The sequence below is a fragment of the Peromyscus maniculatus genome, chromosome X (assembly GCF_049852395.1).
Source record: "Peromyscus maniculatus bairdii isolate BWxNUB_F1_BW_parent chromosome X, HU_Pman_BW_mat_3.1, whole genome shotgun sequence".
Taxonomy (NCBI): domain Eukaryota; kingdom Metazoa; phylum Chordata; class Mammalia; order Rodentia; family Cricetidae; genus Peromyscus; species Peromyscus maniculatus.
The window spans coordinates 133,677,944-133,696,115 of record NC_134875.1 but is presented as its reverse complement, the minus strand read 5'-3'; the positions used below and the strand labels follow the sequence as shown (position 1 = coordinate 133,696,115).

Sequence of the window (18,172 nt, the reverse complement as noted above, 5' to 3'; positions counted from 1 at the left end):
TATTAGGATAAAGAAATAGATAATTTGTTGTGGTCTTCCAAAGAAATTCTAAATGACCAGCAACTCTGTGCTGTACACATACCCAACTTTATTCATCTTCACGTTCCCGCCTTCCCTCTCTCCCTCCCTCCGTTCCTCTTTCCTCTACCACCTCTCAGCCTTATTGTAGCCCAGGCTCATCTGTAACTCACTGTGTAGCCCAAGCTGGCCTTGAACGCTTGGCAATCATTCTGCCCCAGCCTCTAGACGCTAGAGTCTAGAGAGTATAGAGATTATAGGAGTGAGCCTGCACATTCTTTTTTTACTAGGGTGCTTTGTGGCATCAATTTTATGTGGAACATTAACACACACACACACACACACACACACACACACACACACACACACACACACACACACACACACACACAGCCTTACCCTTTAGTCCTCTTTCACAGCAGAATGACAAAGTAGGTATCTTCTCTATTTTATTAGTGAGGGGAAGAGTTCAGAATATAAGGGCTTTATCTACAGCTGCAGAGCTAGTGTGTGTCAAGAAGAAAAACTAAACATTTTTCTATGGCTCTAGAGTGTGAACTACTTCCCATTGTCTTGTTTTCTTTGCCTTGGTAGCTTTCAATGTCACTTGATTCCCAATGGTCTACTGGAGAGCTTGTAGAAGACTGACTCCTTAGAACCGATCCTGAGAGTGACTGATTTGGAGAGATTTAGAGTAGCTGGGTGAGGGTTTGAGAATCAGGCTAAGTGAAAACAGGATGACTGGGAACGGACAGAGTTCTGCCAGTCACTCATTTCTATGCCTCATTCATTTATTTATAGGTGTTTTGAAGTCTTCTGCCTCTACTGTCAGTCCAACCAGAATGAAGAACCTTATGTGAGCATCACTAAGAAACGGCAGATGCCCAAAGATGGCCTCTCTGAGGAGGTTGAGAAGGAGGTGGGCCAGGCAGAAGGCAAGATGTTTACCCACCGTTCTGCCTTCAGTCGGGCATCAGTGATCCAGGCTTTCCTAGGCTCTGCTCCACAACTGACCCTACAGCTGTATATTACCGTCTTACAGCAGAGCATCACTACTGGAAGAGGTATGTATGCCCGCTTTTTAAAAAATCTCTGCTTACCTTGGAGGTTCAAATTAAGAAGCAAAACAATTTTTATTCAGGTGAAATCCATCTATGTGTTCATTTGTTCTGAATCTATGTTCTGTTTGCTAACCTAAAATCCCAGGGAATTAAAATGATAACACTTTTAGGGGGGCGTGGGGGTGTGTGTCTTATGAATTTGTATTTTGGCCAGGGCTCAAAAGGAAAAGTTCACCTGTACTCTAGTGTGAACCAGCTGAGGTGGCTCAAATATGTGAGAGCTAGAATTCATTGAAGTCTCATTTACTGACATGTTCTTGGAGTCTCACCTCTTTTCCATGTGGGGGGAGTTTGGGCTTCCTTACAGCCTGGTACTGCTTCCAAGTGTGAAACTGTCATCTTTTCTGACCTGGTCTTAGGAATCATGGAGCCAGCTACATGATAACTGGAGGTTTCTTTTTTTTTAATGCAGTCTAATTTGTAGAACAAATTCAATGGTTTTAGTATATTTACAGTGATAACTGTTACCTATCATTTTAGATTCCAAAATTTAGAACATAGACAAACCTACACATTATCAGTCATTATTTTCCTTGCTCTAGCCCTTAGCAACCATGAATCTTCTTGTGGTTGCTATGGATTTGTCTATTGTGCCTATTTCATATAAATAATGTTATGTACTATTAGAAAGTTTTTGTATAGTTAACAAATAACAGATCCTGTCCCTGTGAGCTTTCATCTTGGGTGAGGTGGCCATCCTTTGACTCCCTCAGTTTAGTCATTTTTCAGCAGAAGCTTCATCAAGTCACTGGCATCTTGGAGGATATGTTGGTCTCAAACCCAGGTTAGAATTCTAAGATTATACTGCTCTGGGAAGGTCCAGACAGCTTAGCATTTGCCTTGCCCAGGCTTGAGAGTACTCTTCTCTATTGTACTAAATAGGAGATAAAATTGGCTGTAATAAAGACTGTTCCATGAACACTTATTTTATGCCAGGTACTGTGATGAACCTCATAGCATTTGTTTCTCATGGTGTCCTGTGAGGTAGATGATGTTCTTTTCATCTTCGTGAAGAGAGAAATCACCTACAGTCTACTAGAGGAACCATGCGCTAAGATTAGTGTGGTTTCATTCATGGTTGCAATGAGGATTTATTGAGTATGCTCTGTGTTCTAGTCTCTGTGTTTGTCTCTGTGGATAAAGGGTTAATGAAGTAGACAGCTCCTGTTACCTTGGAAGAAAATGACAGACATGAAATAAATGATTAATCATGTATTTATTTTACTTCTGATAAAGTATGCAAAGTAAAAGTTAGGGAGACTGTGTGGATTCTAACCAAGCTTGGAAATGAGTCAAAGTTTTGCAGAACTTAGATTTATATTTAAAAATGTCCAATGAGGCAGAGAAGCTAGATGAAGGAAAAACAATATAGAGCATCTTGGGATTTCAAGTGTTAATAATCCACATGCAGTGGGAAGAAGCCACTGTTGAGTTTTAAGCAATACAGTGTCATAAGCAGATTTAGTATTAGAAAATGAGTACTCTGGGAAATGAATTAGAAAATAGTAAGGGAAGGAATAAGTAAGTAAGTGGGTTGCTACAGTTTCTGAGGTGACAGTGATAATGGATTCTTGGAACAGCATTAAAGATATGGGAAAGGAATGACTGATGATTAAGTAGCTATGACGGCGAAGCAAAGGAGATGCTAAGAGAGTTTCCAGGCCCCTGCCACAGTTGTAGTCACAGAAGCTCTCTGGACAAGGAGCAGGATTCTGTGGTATGTTTTTTTATTTAAGATTTAGAATTTTCACAAAATGAAATATAAAGATTCTATGTAGATCGTTAGAGAAAAAGAAGATGTTAAAACTACCTCAAAAGATAGACCGAAGAACAGACCTGGGAATATAAGAAGGAATATTGAAATGGGTGTGTGAAGGGAGATAAATCTGTTTTCAATGGATGTCAGAAGGTAGGACTAGCGATGTGGGTCAGTGAAGAGTGCTTACCTAGCATGCACATGGCCTTCAGTTCAGTTCTCAGTACCATAGGAAGAGAAAGACAAAAGAACAGAAGAAACATAAAGGGGACTAGGAATTTGTCCTAGCTCAGTTGGGAGAGGGTTTACTTAGCATGCGTGAAGCCCTGAGTTTAGTCCCCAGAACCACACAGGCCAAGTGTGGTGGTGCACACTTATATTACAACACTTGGGACAGGAAGGTAAGTCTAAGATACCTTGGTGCCAGCCTGTCTCAAAAAGGGGTGGGGGTCTTGATTGTGACTTAGTTGCTAGACTGCTTGCCCAACATGCCTGAAGCTCTGGGTTTGATCTCCTGCACTAGCACAGAATAAACTAGGTATGGTGGTGACACTTGCCTATAATTCAGCATTTGGGAGTAGAGGCAGGTCATCCATGTCTCTATAAGAATCTGAGACCAGACTGGGGCATCAGGCCTCGTAATACCTAAAAGCTACTGTGTAAAGGACTGGGAGGTATGAGAACTGTAAGGACATTTGAATCTGATTTCCAGGAAGCAGTTTCCATAGGAATAGTATAGGCAGTGATCATGGTGGGATGCTAATAATTTCATAATGTTGCAAATAAACACCAAATTTTATAATTGGCTAAGATGGTAAATTTTGTTATGTAAACTTTATCTTAAAAGAAAATAAAACAAAATCAGAAAATTGTCAGCCATTATTGTTCACAATGGAGAATAACATCAACTGTAAAGGGATAGGAAAAAAAACAGCACACAAAACTAGAAATCGGGAAAACAAAATAGTAAAAACAGAGTTAAAAAACAGGGCTGGCCGGGCGGTGGTGGCGCACGCCTTTAATCCCAGCACTCGGGAGGCAGAGCCAGGCGGATCTCTGTGAGTTCGAGGCCAGCCTGGGCTACCAAGTGAGCTCCAGGAAAGGCGCAAAGCTACACAGAGAAACCCTGTCTCGAAAAAAAACCAAAAAAAAAAAAAAAAAAAAAAAAAACAGGGCTGGAGAGGTGACTTGATTGTTAAGAGCACTTGTCTCTACATCCAGTGACCTCCACACGGTGGAAAGAGAGAACCAACTCCTGCAAGTTGTTCCCCGACTCCCACATGTCATAGCATTCATGCGCTCCAATAAATAAATATAAAAATTTATGCGTATGAATGGAAATATCAAAACAAAACCCATTAATTTATACAATTAATATGTGGTAAAAATAAATTTAAAAAAATGTTCTGTTGATGTATAGGATTCGCATGAAGTGCAGAAAGGCATGGGAGTACATTTCTGTCATTGAACTTGAAATGGCTGTAGTGTCTAGTATAAAGTGAATCAGTTAAGTTTATGTGTGGATGTGCTCCAAAATGGGTAGTAAGATTATCTAAAAAGGTAAAAATCAAAATCCTCAAAGAGATATGAACACCTGTTAAATATTTAACATGATGAGCTGGGTGGTGGTGGCCGCGCAGCGGCGGCGGCGGCGGCGGCGGCGGCGGCGGTAGTGGCGGCGGCAGGGCACTCCTTTAATCCCAGCACTCGGGAGGCAGAGCCAGGCGGATCTCTGTGAATTCGAGGCCAGCCTGGCCTACCAAGTGAGTTCCAGGAAAGGCGCAAAGCTAACAGAGAAACCGTGTGTGTGGGGGGGGGTCGGGGAGCGGGGCGGCAGTGGCGCGCGCCTTTAATCCCAGCACTCGGGAGGCCGAGTTCCAGTGAGTTCCAAGTGAGTACCAAGTGAGTTCCAGGAAAGGCGCAAAGCTACACAGAGAAACCCTGTCTCGAAAAACCAAATAAATAAATAAATAAATACTTAACATGCAAATATCTGGCAGATGTTAAATGGAGTGGCAAATGTGACGAGCAGTTCAAAGAAGAGTAAAAAATAGAAACAGGAATACTCATTAGGAACATTGAGGTGACTATGTAAATTGAGGCAAAACTAGGGTCTGATACATAACCTGGAGTTGCATCCCATGGGCAGAAGTTTTCCACTGACACAGATCTTTTCAGAACATTAACACCAAGTAGAGTTCCCATAAAAAGGGAATGTAACCAGGTCGGCTTACAGGCTTGCCTGTAATTCCAGCTATGAAAGGCTAAGGCAGGATCTCTCAAGCAAGGTGGCTAGTAAGACTCTCTGTATTGGTGAGCTCTCGCTTGGATTGAGAGATCTTGTCTCAGTAAATAAGATAGAAGAGTGAACACGGATGATTCCAGATATCAACTTCAGTACACACACACACACACACACACACACACACACACACACACACACACGCCCAACATGCGCACATGTATACACAACACACATGAAAAGGTGAGAAATTTCCTAATATGGGCATATTTCTGCACTGAACCTCAGAGCTCAGTGGACACTAGTGAGATCATAAAGTCTATGTTGTAACAAAGACCCTTTGTGCTGAGCAGAGATAAATACAGGGGCGGTTAAGAGGTTTGGTTATTTTGAGAGACCTAAGGCCAGAAGACAGGTGGAGCTGAACCAATCCCATCGAACAAGCACCATGGCCGGGAAAAGGCGAAGACGGAACGTTTCCCGTTCCACAAGAGCCAAACTTCAATTTCCTGTTAGCCGGGTAGACCGCTTCCTGCGAGAGGGGAACTACTCCCGGCGCCTGAGCTCATCTACACCCGTGTTTCTAGCTGGTGTACTCGAGTACCTGACATCTAACATCCTTGAGTTGGCTGGCGAAGAAGCCCACGTGAGCGGCAAGAAGCGCATCAGCCCAGAGCACGTCTATCAAGTGGTACAGAACAACGAGCAGCTCCACCAACTCTTCGAAGAGAACAACAAATCTGTGGACGATGAGACACCAGAAACCGACGAGGACTGATGATACCTGGGTCTCCGAGGCTGGAGAGTCCACTACCTCTTCAGCCTCAACCAGTCACGGGGTCGACTACCTGGGGGGCTAATCAGACTTGCTATTAAAGCATCTAAACTGAAGCCAATGGTTCTGACTCCTTTTGGTTTGTCATTTTGAGATAGAAAAACACCCAGGAGGGTGGTGGTGGGTTTGGAGGTGTGGTCAGTATGGGGGATTTGATTTCCGGGGGAATTTTTTTTTTTTTTTTTTTTTTTTTTTTGGTTTTTTGAGACAAGGTTTCTCTGTGTAGCTTTGCGCCTTTCCTGGAACTCACTTGGTACTCACTTGGAACTCACTTGGAACTCACTGGAACTCGGCCTCCCGAGTGCTGGGATTAAAGGCGCGCGCCACTGCCGCCCGGCTCCCCGCCCCCCTCCCCCCCCCAGACACGGTTTCTCTGTTAGCTTTGCGCCTTTCCTGGAACTCACTTGGTAGGCCAGGCTGGCCTCGAACTCACAGAGATTCGCCTGGTTCTGCCTCTCCAGGGGAAATTTCTAATGGGAACTGTGTGGGCAGTGGTCTTGGTGGGAGGCGGTGGTCAGGAGAGAAAGTAGAGGTCCCGTTGAGAGAAAGGGTTCCTGGTGAGGTGTGAATACGGGTAGCCCTGGTGGGAGGATTTGGCTGTGGTAGAGGGCAGAGACGCCGTCCTGGGAGGTTGTGAGCATGGAAAGGCTTGGGAGCCCAAGAATTTGGCTTCAACCTCCCAGGCGTATTGGATTCCCAGGGCAAAGCTGCTGGCTGGAGAGGGGTGGATGAAGACATGGACTGTGGTAGGAAAGGCTTCATTGGAGGTACGATTTCAGGTCAGAAGATGATGGCCGTGGGAGAGGGGAGACCATGGAATGTGGCACACTGTTGCCGTGAGCTTCAAGGGTTAGGAGTGTTCACAGAGCACTCAACAGTGACAGTGAAAGCAGACGGAAATATACAAAGTAGAAAATGTAGTCTGTGTTTTCTTTCAGATTTTTGAAATTTTCTGCCTTGCTCTAAAAGGAGTTCTACACGGAAGAGTAGATATAGTACTAAGATGTTGAGTGGAATACATGTATATATGCTTCTATATTATTTTCTTTTTCTTTCTCTATTTTTTTCCCCTTGGGACAGGGTCTCCCTACATAGTCCTGGCTGTCCTGGAACGTAGACCAGGCTGGCCTTGAACTCACAGAGATTCCTGCTTCTGTCTCCCAAGTTCTGGGATTAAAGTCATGTGCCACCAGTTTTGGGCATACTGATAAACTAACAATAGAATATAAATGCTGCTGCTACCTGATCAACATGAAATTCAGGCAGAACATTAGTGAACTTATGAATATCTTCAGTTGTGAACATGGTTGCCAGTGCCACTCTCAGCAGGAGGCTCTGGGTTGTCAGGGTGTATGTCATAGAGCAGTGCAGCGCCATCAGAGGCTGAGCCTGTGCTGAAGGGTTTTTCTGTCCTGTGTATGTACTGCCTCTGATGTTTCCCAGAAAGTGCATGGGATTCTTAGTTATACTTTCAAGTGTTGCTTGCGCTTAGCACTGGAACCCAAATCAAGTATGTCAACAATCTTTGCCCCTGCCTGTGAGTGTCCGTCCACATTGGAAGTTTCCGCTGTTCATCAGGTCCTGGGAGGCACCCTTGTGCAGCCGCTGGCCTTTTAGACAGAACTTCTCAGAGGCAGTCTAGTCAGCTTTCACAACAGAATCAGTACATCGCTCTCTTTCCATGTGATCTTAGACATTCCCTGTTTTCTCGGGGCAGTGACTTCTTTATGTGTAGCTTGGAAGATAAGAACCCCTCCTCTTTAGTTTCTTATAAATAGCTGTATCTGTGTCCTTTCCTGTCCCTACATGTTCAGGCTACTTTTCGGAAGGCAGCTAGTTGTATGTACTAAAACCCCACTCCCAAGATTTCTACCACACACATTCATCATCCCATAGAGAGCTAGGAAGCATACTTTCTTTCTTTTTTAAGGCTCATAAAATGCCAATTTATCCCTGTGCTTTATCCAACCTTGGTCTCAACAATTCTCGCTCATATAAACCCTCCTCTTTCTCACTAATTGGACTCCCAGAGCTCCACCCGGGGCCTAGCCGTGGATGTCTGCATCCAGATCCCTCAGTCATTGGATGAGATTTCTAGCATGACAATTAGGGTGTTTGGCCATCCCATCACCAGAGTAGGTCAGTTCCGGCTGTCTCTCAACCATTGCCAGCCGTCTATTGTGGGGGTATCTTTGTGGATTTCTGTGGGCCTCTCTAGCACTTTGCTTCTTCCTATTCTCATGTGGTCTTCATTTACCATGGTCTCCTATTCCTTGTTCTCCCTCTCTGTTCTTGATCCAGCTTGGATCTCCCGCTCCCCCAAGCTCTCTTTCCCTTGACCCTCGCCCTTCATTACTCCCACTCATGTCCAGGCTGTTCATGTAGATCTCATCCATTCCTCCGTCATTGGGCGATCCCCGTGTCTTTCTTGGGGTCCTGTTTTCCAGGTAGCCTCCCTGGTGATGTGAGTAGCAGTCCAGTCATCCTTGTTCCACATCTAGTATCCTCCTATGAGTGACTACATACCATATTTGTCTTTCTGAGTCAGGGTTACCTCACTCAGGATGATTTTTTCTAGATCCATCCATTTGCCTGCAAACCTCATAATGTCATTGTTTTTCTCTATGAGCGAGAATTGTTGAGACCAAGGTTGGATAAAGCACAGGGACAAATAGCCAAACGAACGGAAACATATGAACTATGAACCAATGGCTGAGGGGCCTCCAACTGGATCAGGCCCTCTAAATGGGTGAGATAGTCGATTGGCTTGATCTGTTTGGGAGGCATCCAGGCAGTGGGACCGGGTCCTGTGCTCATTGCATGAGTTGGCTGTTTGAAACCTGGAGCTTATGCAGGGACGCTTGGCTCAGCCTGGAAGGAGGGGACTGGACCTGCCTGGACTGAGTCTACCAGGTTGGTCTCAGTCTTCGGGGGAGGCTTTGCCCTGGAGGAGGTGGGAATGGGGGTTGGGCTGGGGGGAAGGGGAAGGGGGCGGGAGGGGGGAGAACAGGGGAACCCGTGGCTGATATGTAGAACTGAATTGTGTTGTAAAATAAAATAAAAGAAAAAAAGAAAAAAATTGCCAATTTATTTTTTTTAATTTTTTAATTAACTTGCAAGTATTAAGTTTCATTATGACATTTTCAAATATAGCTTATTTTTCTTGATCCCCCCAGATCCTCTTCTTCTCCATTCTCCCTATTCGTGATAGATCAAAAAGTTTCAGAGATGACTGAAACTTAAGTCTCTGGGGTTCACCGGAGACTTCTAATAATTTTCACAAGTAGACAATCAGGTGGGAGTGCATAATAAATATAATATAACTGGATGTAATAGTAATAGAAAAATGATATGCACAATAAGATAATAAAACTAATGGAAAAGGATTATTTTGGCCAAGAAAAGTTCTAATTATAATGACTAAACATATTTTCAAAGACGCATATACTAATTTCTAGGTGTGTATGTTTTTAATAAAGCTACATAGAAAAGTGTGATATACATCACACTTTTCAAAAATTACTGTTATAAGATATTTAACAAAATTTTAAAAAGGAAGATACAAAGTTTTTTTTTAATTTACTGAAATAACAACTGCTAACACTATAATTTTATTGCCTAATATCATGAGGGAACTCACCAACTGAACCATGAGAATTAGAAGTGGGGCTCTAGAAATTTCCATATAATCTAAAACTTAAATACTTTTGCTCTCCAGTATCTGATATTGGTTCCCGGATGTCCCTTGTAGATATGAAGATCCAATTCATGCTCGTCCATTACATATAGTGGTGTTATATTTACTTATAGTATACACCCATATTCCCCTATATTTTATCTCAATTTATTTTATTTGAACAGGGCTTTGCTATATTGCCTAAACTAATCTCATATTTGTGAGCTCAAGTGATCCTCCTGTCTCAGCTTCCTAAGTATCTAGGACTACTCCAGGCATACACTACCACACTTGGCTCTTGCCTATAATTCATGTCAGCTCTAGGTCATTTATAAAAAACACAATGAAAATGGAATATAAATAGCTTTTATTTTAGATTGTTTAGGGAGGGATGGCAAAGAATTATACTTCTTCAGCACAGATGCATTTTTCTACCATTTTTGTTCATTTGGTTGAATTGTAGATAGAGAACCTGTGCATAAGGAGTCCTAACTATACTTACGTTAACACTATTTTCCCTACTCAAGTTAACATAGACAAGGCTAAGCAACTCTTTTGCTTTGACGTTTTTGCCTGTGACTTGTCAATCCTTACATAGCAGATAAAGCCAATTTTTCTAACATCCCTCTTATAAGTTGAAAAAACAAATCTTTTGTTTTTAGTGTTTCTTTGGAAATCTTAAAGGCAAGTTTAGCCATGAAAGATAACATGGAATTTTTTATTTTATTGCATTTTTTATTTTGGGTTTGACTTTGGAAGGCAAAATTAAATAGTTGCTAGGAGGTTTGAGTTGTATCTTGGCTATCTATTACAGTGAAAATACTTAGAGAAGTATAAAAAAGACCTGAGCATATTTATAAATGTAGTCTGCACTTTTTTTGGTTTTAAAATTAATAGTCAAGGGCATGATCATGTTAGAAGGAAAACCCTCACTGTGATCAGATATTCAATCTTTGCTGTTTGGCCAAGATTATATAGAAAATATGTTAGACTGAATAATGTCTCCTCCAGAGATATTCAGGTTCTGACCTCGGGAATTTGTGAATGACACTTTATATGGAAAAGAGAATTTATGGATAATGAGACTGCCCAAGTTTGTTATGACACTCGGGTAGGACTTCAAGGTTATGAAGAAAAAAAGAATCCAGTTTGAGGACTAAAGAAGCAAGATGTAACACTGCTGGCCTTGATGAAGAAGGAAAGGGGCAGAAGCCAAAGAGTGTAGCTGTAGAATCTGGAAAAGCCCAGGAAATAGATTCTCCCCTAGCGTCCAGGGTGGGAATGTAGTTATTTATTTCCCAAAGTATAAGAAAATAAACATGTTCTGTGTTAAACTACTAAAATAAGGTAATTTGTTACAATAGTCATAGAAAACCAATGTAAATAATGTTTTAGCAATTCATGTAAGAGCAGATTAGTACCTCCAAAACTGTCATTTTCATGGGGAGAAAACCAGTTTTTAGGTTTGCTTTGATAAAGAAGTCACAGGTACCTTTGACAATCTTACTAATAAATGTGATAAAGGTAAGATAGCATTGCAATTTTGAACTCTTAGCCACTGTTATTAACTATATAAGACCTGTGCAAGACTAGGCCATCAACATTTTGTCATGGAAGGGGCAAGTGGCCCCTCCCATCCCTGAGGGCTTATAGGCAGTTAGCAGACAGTTGAGCAAGATGAAAGAAGGATCGAGAAGCTAAGCAATACAGCTGTAGAAAGCAGCTTCATGAAATCTCCCCCGACCGAGGTGATGCTGGCAGTTAACTGTTGCTGGGGAGGGGGAAGTTACCTTAGGGGTTTAAATGCTGGTAAGTTAACCTGTGGTACTGTAAAATAAGTCTTAATTCATTTGATTACATACACACAAAAGTATTTGGCAAAATTTTAGTACCTCTTTGTGTTCCTTTTTAGATTTCTTTTCTCTAGACCTTTTACAGTTTTCTATAAAGCTCAAATTTGTCATTCACCATTTTCTCTTATTATAGTCTAGAACAGCAAATCACTGTACTTTTAGGGCAGAAACATTATCTTTTTTGCCCTTAAAAATATTGCTGGCACTTGGAAGGCTGAAGCAGAAGGATTGCCATGAGTTCAACAAGGATAGTCTGGAAGACACAATTTCAGGTCAGCCTGAGCTACAGTATGATATGCTGTCTCAAAAAATAAACCTTATTATTTTGAGATTCCTAGTAGAATTTCATTCACATATTATAACTTCTGCTTATTGTGGTTCCTGAAAAAAAGAATACTGGTGGAAAATTATTAATTTCTGTTCTTTCATCAGACTTAGTAGGTCTCATGGGCACACCTAATGCATCCCTATACCACTCACTTTCCTTATCCATTTTCATAATGTGGCAGAAATGATCGTATTCATTTACAGACCCAAAGAGAGAACCTCTCTGTAGTGTGAGTCCCAAAGATAGAACCACTGTGTAGTGTGGGTGTTATGTTTAGCAGTCCATTCCCAGTATTATATCTTACTTTGCAATTATCTTTAAAAAACACACTGACTATCTGATCTTTACTTTTCTAAAAACCCCAGAAATACTGATCAAAATAACCCACTACAATATCTTATAGTAATTCAACAGAACAATGATTAATTTTCTCTCAACATAAATTAAGCTTTTGATAATATTAAATATTTGGTATGAGTAATTTCTGCTCATTTGATCATGAACATGTATATTTTAGGAAAACATTTCTGAGAAACTTAAAATGTATGTTTGTATTATTATGTGTAGCATTGGCAATTCAGAGAAGACATACTTACTTACATTAAACTCCTAAATCTAGACCTATTTATTAAAGATTTTAAAAATCAGAAACTTCCTAGACAAGCTCTTAAATAGCTGTTCTCTTGAATGCAAAATCATTAATTACTTATTCTCACTGTGTCATTTCTACTACATTTGTTGAAAGATGAATAAACTAGGGTACATAGGTCTAACTTTATAATACAGGGTTTTTTTTTTAACTTTGGTGACTTAAAAATTCATCTGTTTAATCGGAATTAATTTAAATACAATAGCTTCAATTCCTCCCTTCTTAGAGACAAATTAGGAGAATGAGTTGAAGGTTAGTCTTTTGTGCTTGTATGTAGTCCTTTACGTGAGCCAATATTATAACTTTCAGTTACATTGTCAGTGCTCATCCTTTGACAAGTTAGTCCCCAGTTCACCCTCACTGCCACCCTCCCATTATTCTCCACAGCCTATTGTAGCTCATTCTTGTCTCAAGTTCTGTGAGGTCAGTGTTTTTAGATGCTACGTATGAATAAAGTCATCTGTTACTTTTCTTTCCATGTAAGGGTTTTGTTATTTGATATAACTACCTACAGTTTCATCTGCTGTCACAAATGACAGGATTTAATCCTCTTTATAGCTGAATAGAGTTCCACTTTATGTATGTATTATATATATGTATATTCATCAGTTAGCAGACATCTTGATTCACTTTTTTTGGCTCTTGTGAATAGTGCTGCCTTAAGCAAGGGTGAGCAGATAACACTTAGCATACTACTCTTACTTCCTTTGGGTATATAACCAGTAGTAGGGATTACTAGATCATACAGTAGTTCTGTTTTTACTTTTTGAGTCACTTACTGCTTTCCAGAATATCTGTACTCGTTTATAGTATAATTTTAAATGTTTAAAGGAAAGACTCCATATTCTTATTAATTTCCTTTTCTTGGATTCATACTCAAGGTAATATATTGTTGAAATAAAAGTCTGAATCATGACAATCTTAGGTCTTTAAGTTTTTTTTTTATAACTTCTAAGCTTTGTTCCAGCTATCAGTCTGTCTTCATCCAAAAGTTGACAACTTTGGTAGTACTAAGGACCAATGTCAAAAGCTCTGCAACTTCTAGAAACACCTTAGCCAGAAAAACATTGCTTAACTAGTTGTGAACCCATGTAACTGTCCTTACATTAGCATCTTTCCAGTTTCTTAACTCGTCCATAAAGTTACTATGAAGGGTGATGTATTTGTCTGTTTTTGTTCTTTCATTTTATTTTCTTTTTGGAATTGTTTGACAATAGGGTCTCATTTTGTAGCCAAGGCTTGCCCAGAACTCCCAGCAATCCTCCTGCTTCTGCTTTCCAGAATTCTGGGATAACAATCATAAGCTACAATGCCAAGTTTTCTCTTTGTTTTGTTTTGTTTACTGGAGGCCTTGCTGATAATGATACACTAATGTTTATAATGTCCATACACTTACTAATTATAGGTACCGTTTTGGACTTTAATTCAAAATTTTGGTAATATATCTTATTAAATAGGATCAGAAAATAAATTAATAACTACCTACTTCTTTGCCTGATTAACCAAAATTTCACATGACATGTTTACTTTTTAGAAATAAAATTTCTGTGAGGGGGAGTACCTTGTGAACCTTCTGTGTCATGATTTCAGTATTTATCACTCTAACTGATTTATGAATGCACTGTGGAGACACCATTTGACAAAGTACTATATGTGCTGATTCTGTAAGTCTTGACCTTTATCACATTTTAGCTCTTGAGTCCTATTGAGATGGGACACAGTTTCATGATTTCTGTTCTTCACTATGACTATAACAGTATCATTTCTCCTTGATTTGTGTGACTTCCTTGGCATCAGGTTCTTTTAAAGCAAAAGTGTTAATGATTGTTTTTCTAATCTATCTCCTTAGAAGTTTAGAAAATTGTCTCGGTTTTGTAAACCACTGAAAAAAGCAACTTAAGTGTATAATCCTTCACGGTAGGGAAGTCAAGACAGCATCAACTAGAAGCAACTGGTACACTATATCCAGTTAAGAAACAGAGACGAAGATGAGGTCAAAAGCATAGGAGCTTAATGAGGACTGTGAGAAGACAGGAAAAGTAGGTACAGAGAGGAGCTGAATGTGAGGACGGAGCTGAAGCTGTGTGGATAGAAGTTTGTTATAGAGAAATAAAGTAATGGACTTTTTTATGTAGATTCTTTTTGCTCAGATAACCCCTTGCTGGACGTAGTGTCTTCCCCAGGACTCTGGGAGGAATCTTCTCAGGGCAGGCCCTTGGGAAATTCTGTTATGTTGTTTCTCAATTGGTAGCACTATTTGGGGATGTATAGGTAGTGCAATCTTGCTGGAGGAAGTATATCACTGGGGGCAGGCTTTGAGATTATACAGCATCACTCTACTTCCAGTAAGCTCTTTCTCTTTTGTGCTTTATTTGAAAATGTCATTGCTCAGCTTCCTGCTCTGGCCACCCATGCCTGCTGCTGGCATGTTTATCTGTCATGATGGGCTCCTCCTTCTTATTCTTTATTATTCTTCCATACAATACATCCCAATCATAGCTTCCCGTCCCTCCCTTCCTACCAGGCCTCCCCCACACCTCTCCTCTCCCTCAGACTCACTGTTCCTCCATTTCCCTTCAGAAAAGTGCAGGCCTCCCAGTGATATCAACTGAACATGGCATAGTAAGATGCATAAGCCCTAATATCAAGGCTGGATGAGGCAAGCCAGTAGGAGAAAAAGGATCCCAAGAGCAGGCAAAAGAGTCAGAGACAGCCCCACTCTCCCCGTTAGGAGTCCAACAAAAAGCCCAAGCTAAACAACCACAGCATGTATGTATGCAGAGGGCCTAGCGCAGATCCATGCAGACCCTGACTGTTAATCCAGTCTCTGGGAGTCCCTAAGAGCCCCGCTTAGTTGATTCTGTGGGCTGTGTTCTCCTGGTGTCCTCCACCCCTCTGGCTCCTACAGTCCTTCCCCCCAATGGCCTTTTTTCCCTCTGGAATAGTAAGTCAGAAAAAGCTCTTTCACCACACAAATCTTGCCATTGGCTCCAAAATAAACCTTTTATCTTTTGAAGTTTATTATTTCAGGTACTTCATTATAGCCATTCAAAGATTTTTTAATACACTATATGCCAGACACCAGGGAATAATATAAGATTTTTGCCTTTGTCCAATTTTAGTTTATCAGGTATATCAATTTAGCATCTGTCTTTTTATCTAAAAATAGAGTATTGGTAGAATGATGAAATAGGAACTCATTGAAGGCTGTTATTGAAATTTTCAGTTACTAAAAAACTTTTTTACCATAATGAGCACAGAATAATGCATTTGAAAACAAAGAAGGATAAAGAGATGGGGAGGTTTACTGAGAAATATGAGCACTGAGATGATTAATAGAGGATAGAATGTGTCTGTCTTGTTAGCAAAGAGAGAGAGTAGCTCATTTTAGCCTCAGGGGGTCCAGTGTTCATAGCATTTAGGAGGGTTTGCCATGCTTTGACATAGCTGTGGCTATGTGGCTGAGTGGAGGACCTCTGCATTGCATTCTGGGTGGCTGTGAGACAGCATGTTAGAGGCCCCACACAGGAGTGCAGGGACTTCCTTCCTTCATCTGACTATCAAAGCCAAAGAGTTTTCTTGTCCAGCTCAACTCACTGATGCTCCTCTCTGCCTGAGACAGGATGATAAGGAAGGAGGGAGACGAGTTGGTAGGGCAGATAGAGGAGTGTGCCCCAGCCCTACCTCTTTCTGGGCATTGCTTGTGTCCTGGGAGGTGATTCCTAGAAACCAGTGAAGTAAGGCTTACCCATTTTCTGGCACAGGCAGTCTAATTTCAAAATACTCATAGAGGAGAAAACAGGTGAAAATGTGGGCTCAGTGGAAACGAGGAAGTGTGATCAACTTGACAAGAGTCAGGGAAGTTTCTCTAGTTCCAGGGCTGAGCAGTTGAAAGGATAACAGCTTCTTTCTTGTCTCTCGTTGACAAGAGAGATGAACAAGGAGCTGAGCAATAGACCCAGTTAGCTTTATTTAAGTAGAAAAGCCTCCTGATTGAGATCAAGCTTCTAGAACAAGAATGCTCAGGTTGCAATACCAGTACTGTTCACCAAGCTGAGCATTCCCAGGGAGATTATTGAACATCAGCATATGAGGAGAATAACACTATCTTCTTTCTATTTATGCTATAGTATTGACAGAATTAAGTGGTTGGTGCCTGTAGAATTCTCACAATAAGCCTTTGGCATGAAATAAGCACAATACTTTTGAGCACAAAAAAGATCACCCAGAGGCAGTCTTATGGAAGTCCTTAGGCAAGAAATGGAAGTATGTCTGGGGAGGAAAAGAGTAAAATGATTCAAGATTTCCAGGGAAGGTAGAGTACACAGCTACGCTGACATCATGCGGGTTATAAACTGATGGGCCAAAATATTTGTTCTGGCAGTCTGACAACTCAGTAAAACATAGGTTTGTATTTCAGGAAAAGTCCTCGATTCTGAGTAAGCATCTGCTAAAAGTACTTATGACAAAAACAAAAAATGGTACAAGTCTTTGTCACTAACACTTGAAGGTTTTGACAGGCTGGAATGACGACTGGTCCTGGCTCTAGCTGTAAAACAAGACAAGCTGCGGGATGTAAATAGACCTTGCTACTGTGTTGATTTTCTGTTTGACATCTATCAGGGTAGAGGCCTTAGAAAATACCTCTGCAGCAACTTCATAATGGCAATGAAATAATATTTTATACCTTTAAAATTTCAATTTAATAATCATTTATTGTTATATACACATATGAGGGCTATCATGTAGTATTTGTCTTTCTGAGTCTGCATTACTTTGCTTAACATAATGATGACAGGTCCCATCCCTTTTTCTGCAAATGGCATGATTTTACTTTTCTTTGTGTAATTTAGTGACTGTGTGGTAGTCTGACAGTTTGAATTTTCATTTCCTAATGACAATGAATTTGATTTTATTTTCACATTGTGCTGGCTATGTGTGTGAAGTGACTTTAGTCTTATATACCTTTTTTATCATTAAGATGCTTTTTATTCATTTTGCATATCAATCACAGATCGCCCTCTTCCCTCCTTCTGCCCCTACAGCCTCCTCCCAACCCGTCCCCCATTCCCTCCTACAAGAAGGTAAGGCCTCCCATGAGGAGTCAGCAGAGTCTGGTACATTCAGTTGAGGCAGGTCCACGCCCCTCGCCCTGAACCAAGACTGTGTAAGGTGTCCACCATAGGTAGTGGGCTCCAAAAAGCCAGCTCATGCACCAGGGGCAGATCTTGACCCTACTGCCAGGGGGCTCCTTAAGCAGATCAAGCTACACAACTGTCTCCCTTATGCGGAGGGTGTTGGGCCTGCCGACAGTCAGCTGGGTAGCTGGTTGAAGGCGCGCGGATTGAAGAGACAATGAAGAAGACAGAACAGAGTCGAGAGGTCTGCCGGTCAATGCCGGACAGCCCCGAGTTTATTTCACAGCAGCTTGTATACAGTCTTGAAGGACAGAGGTAGAACAATGCACAGCACAGGCATTCAACCTCTATCTATCCTGCCTTGCGTCAAGGAGCAGGCAGTTTCTTTTTCTATCTCGATGTACCTCCGGCTGGCATCAGCAGCCTGTGTCTAGCTAGATAGTGTGTTCCTTCTTGTGGGCTAATCAGGACTTTCTCACAGCCCTTCAAGGAGGCTCTGTGGGCTAATCAGGACTTTCTCAAGGCCCTTCAAGGAGATTCTGTGGGCTAATCAGGA

The 18,172-nt window shown here is 41.2% G+C and overlaps 2 protein-coding genes across 2 annotated transcripts in view; both read left to right on the top strand.

Moving 5' to 3' along the window:
* Xk (X-linked Kx blood group antigen, Kell and VPS13A binding protein) overlaps nucleotides 1–18,172 on the top strand; it is a 48,968-nt gene that overhangs the window by 9,973 nt on the left and 20,823 nt on the right. Inside the window, exon 2 of the mRNA XM_006976913.4 lies at nucleotides 820–1,082. Within this exon, the coding sequence (XP_006976975.1) occupies nucleotides 820–1,082 (263 nt within the window). The remainder of the gene's footprint in view (nucleotides 1–819; nucleotides 1,083–18,172) is intronic.
* Nucleotides 5,514–6,028, top strand: LOC121825676 (histone H2A-Bbd type 1-like). Its single transcript, XM_042269040.2, has one exon. It carries the CDS (start codon nucleotides 5,586–5,588, stop codon nucleotides 5,913–5,915), a length of 330 nt encoding a protein of 109 aa, XP_042124974.1. The 5' UTR covers nucleotides 5,514–5,585; the 3' UTR covers nucleotides 5,916–6,028.

Bases quoted from the DNA above. Each gene is read 5' to 3' on its own strand.
- LOC121825676 (XM_042269040.2), top strand. From the start codon at position 5,586: ATGGCCGGGAAAAGGCGAAGACGGAACGTTTCCCGTTCCACAAGAGCC.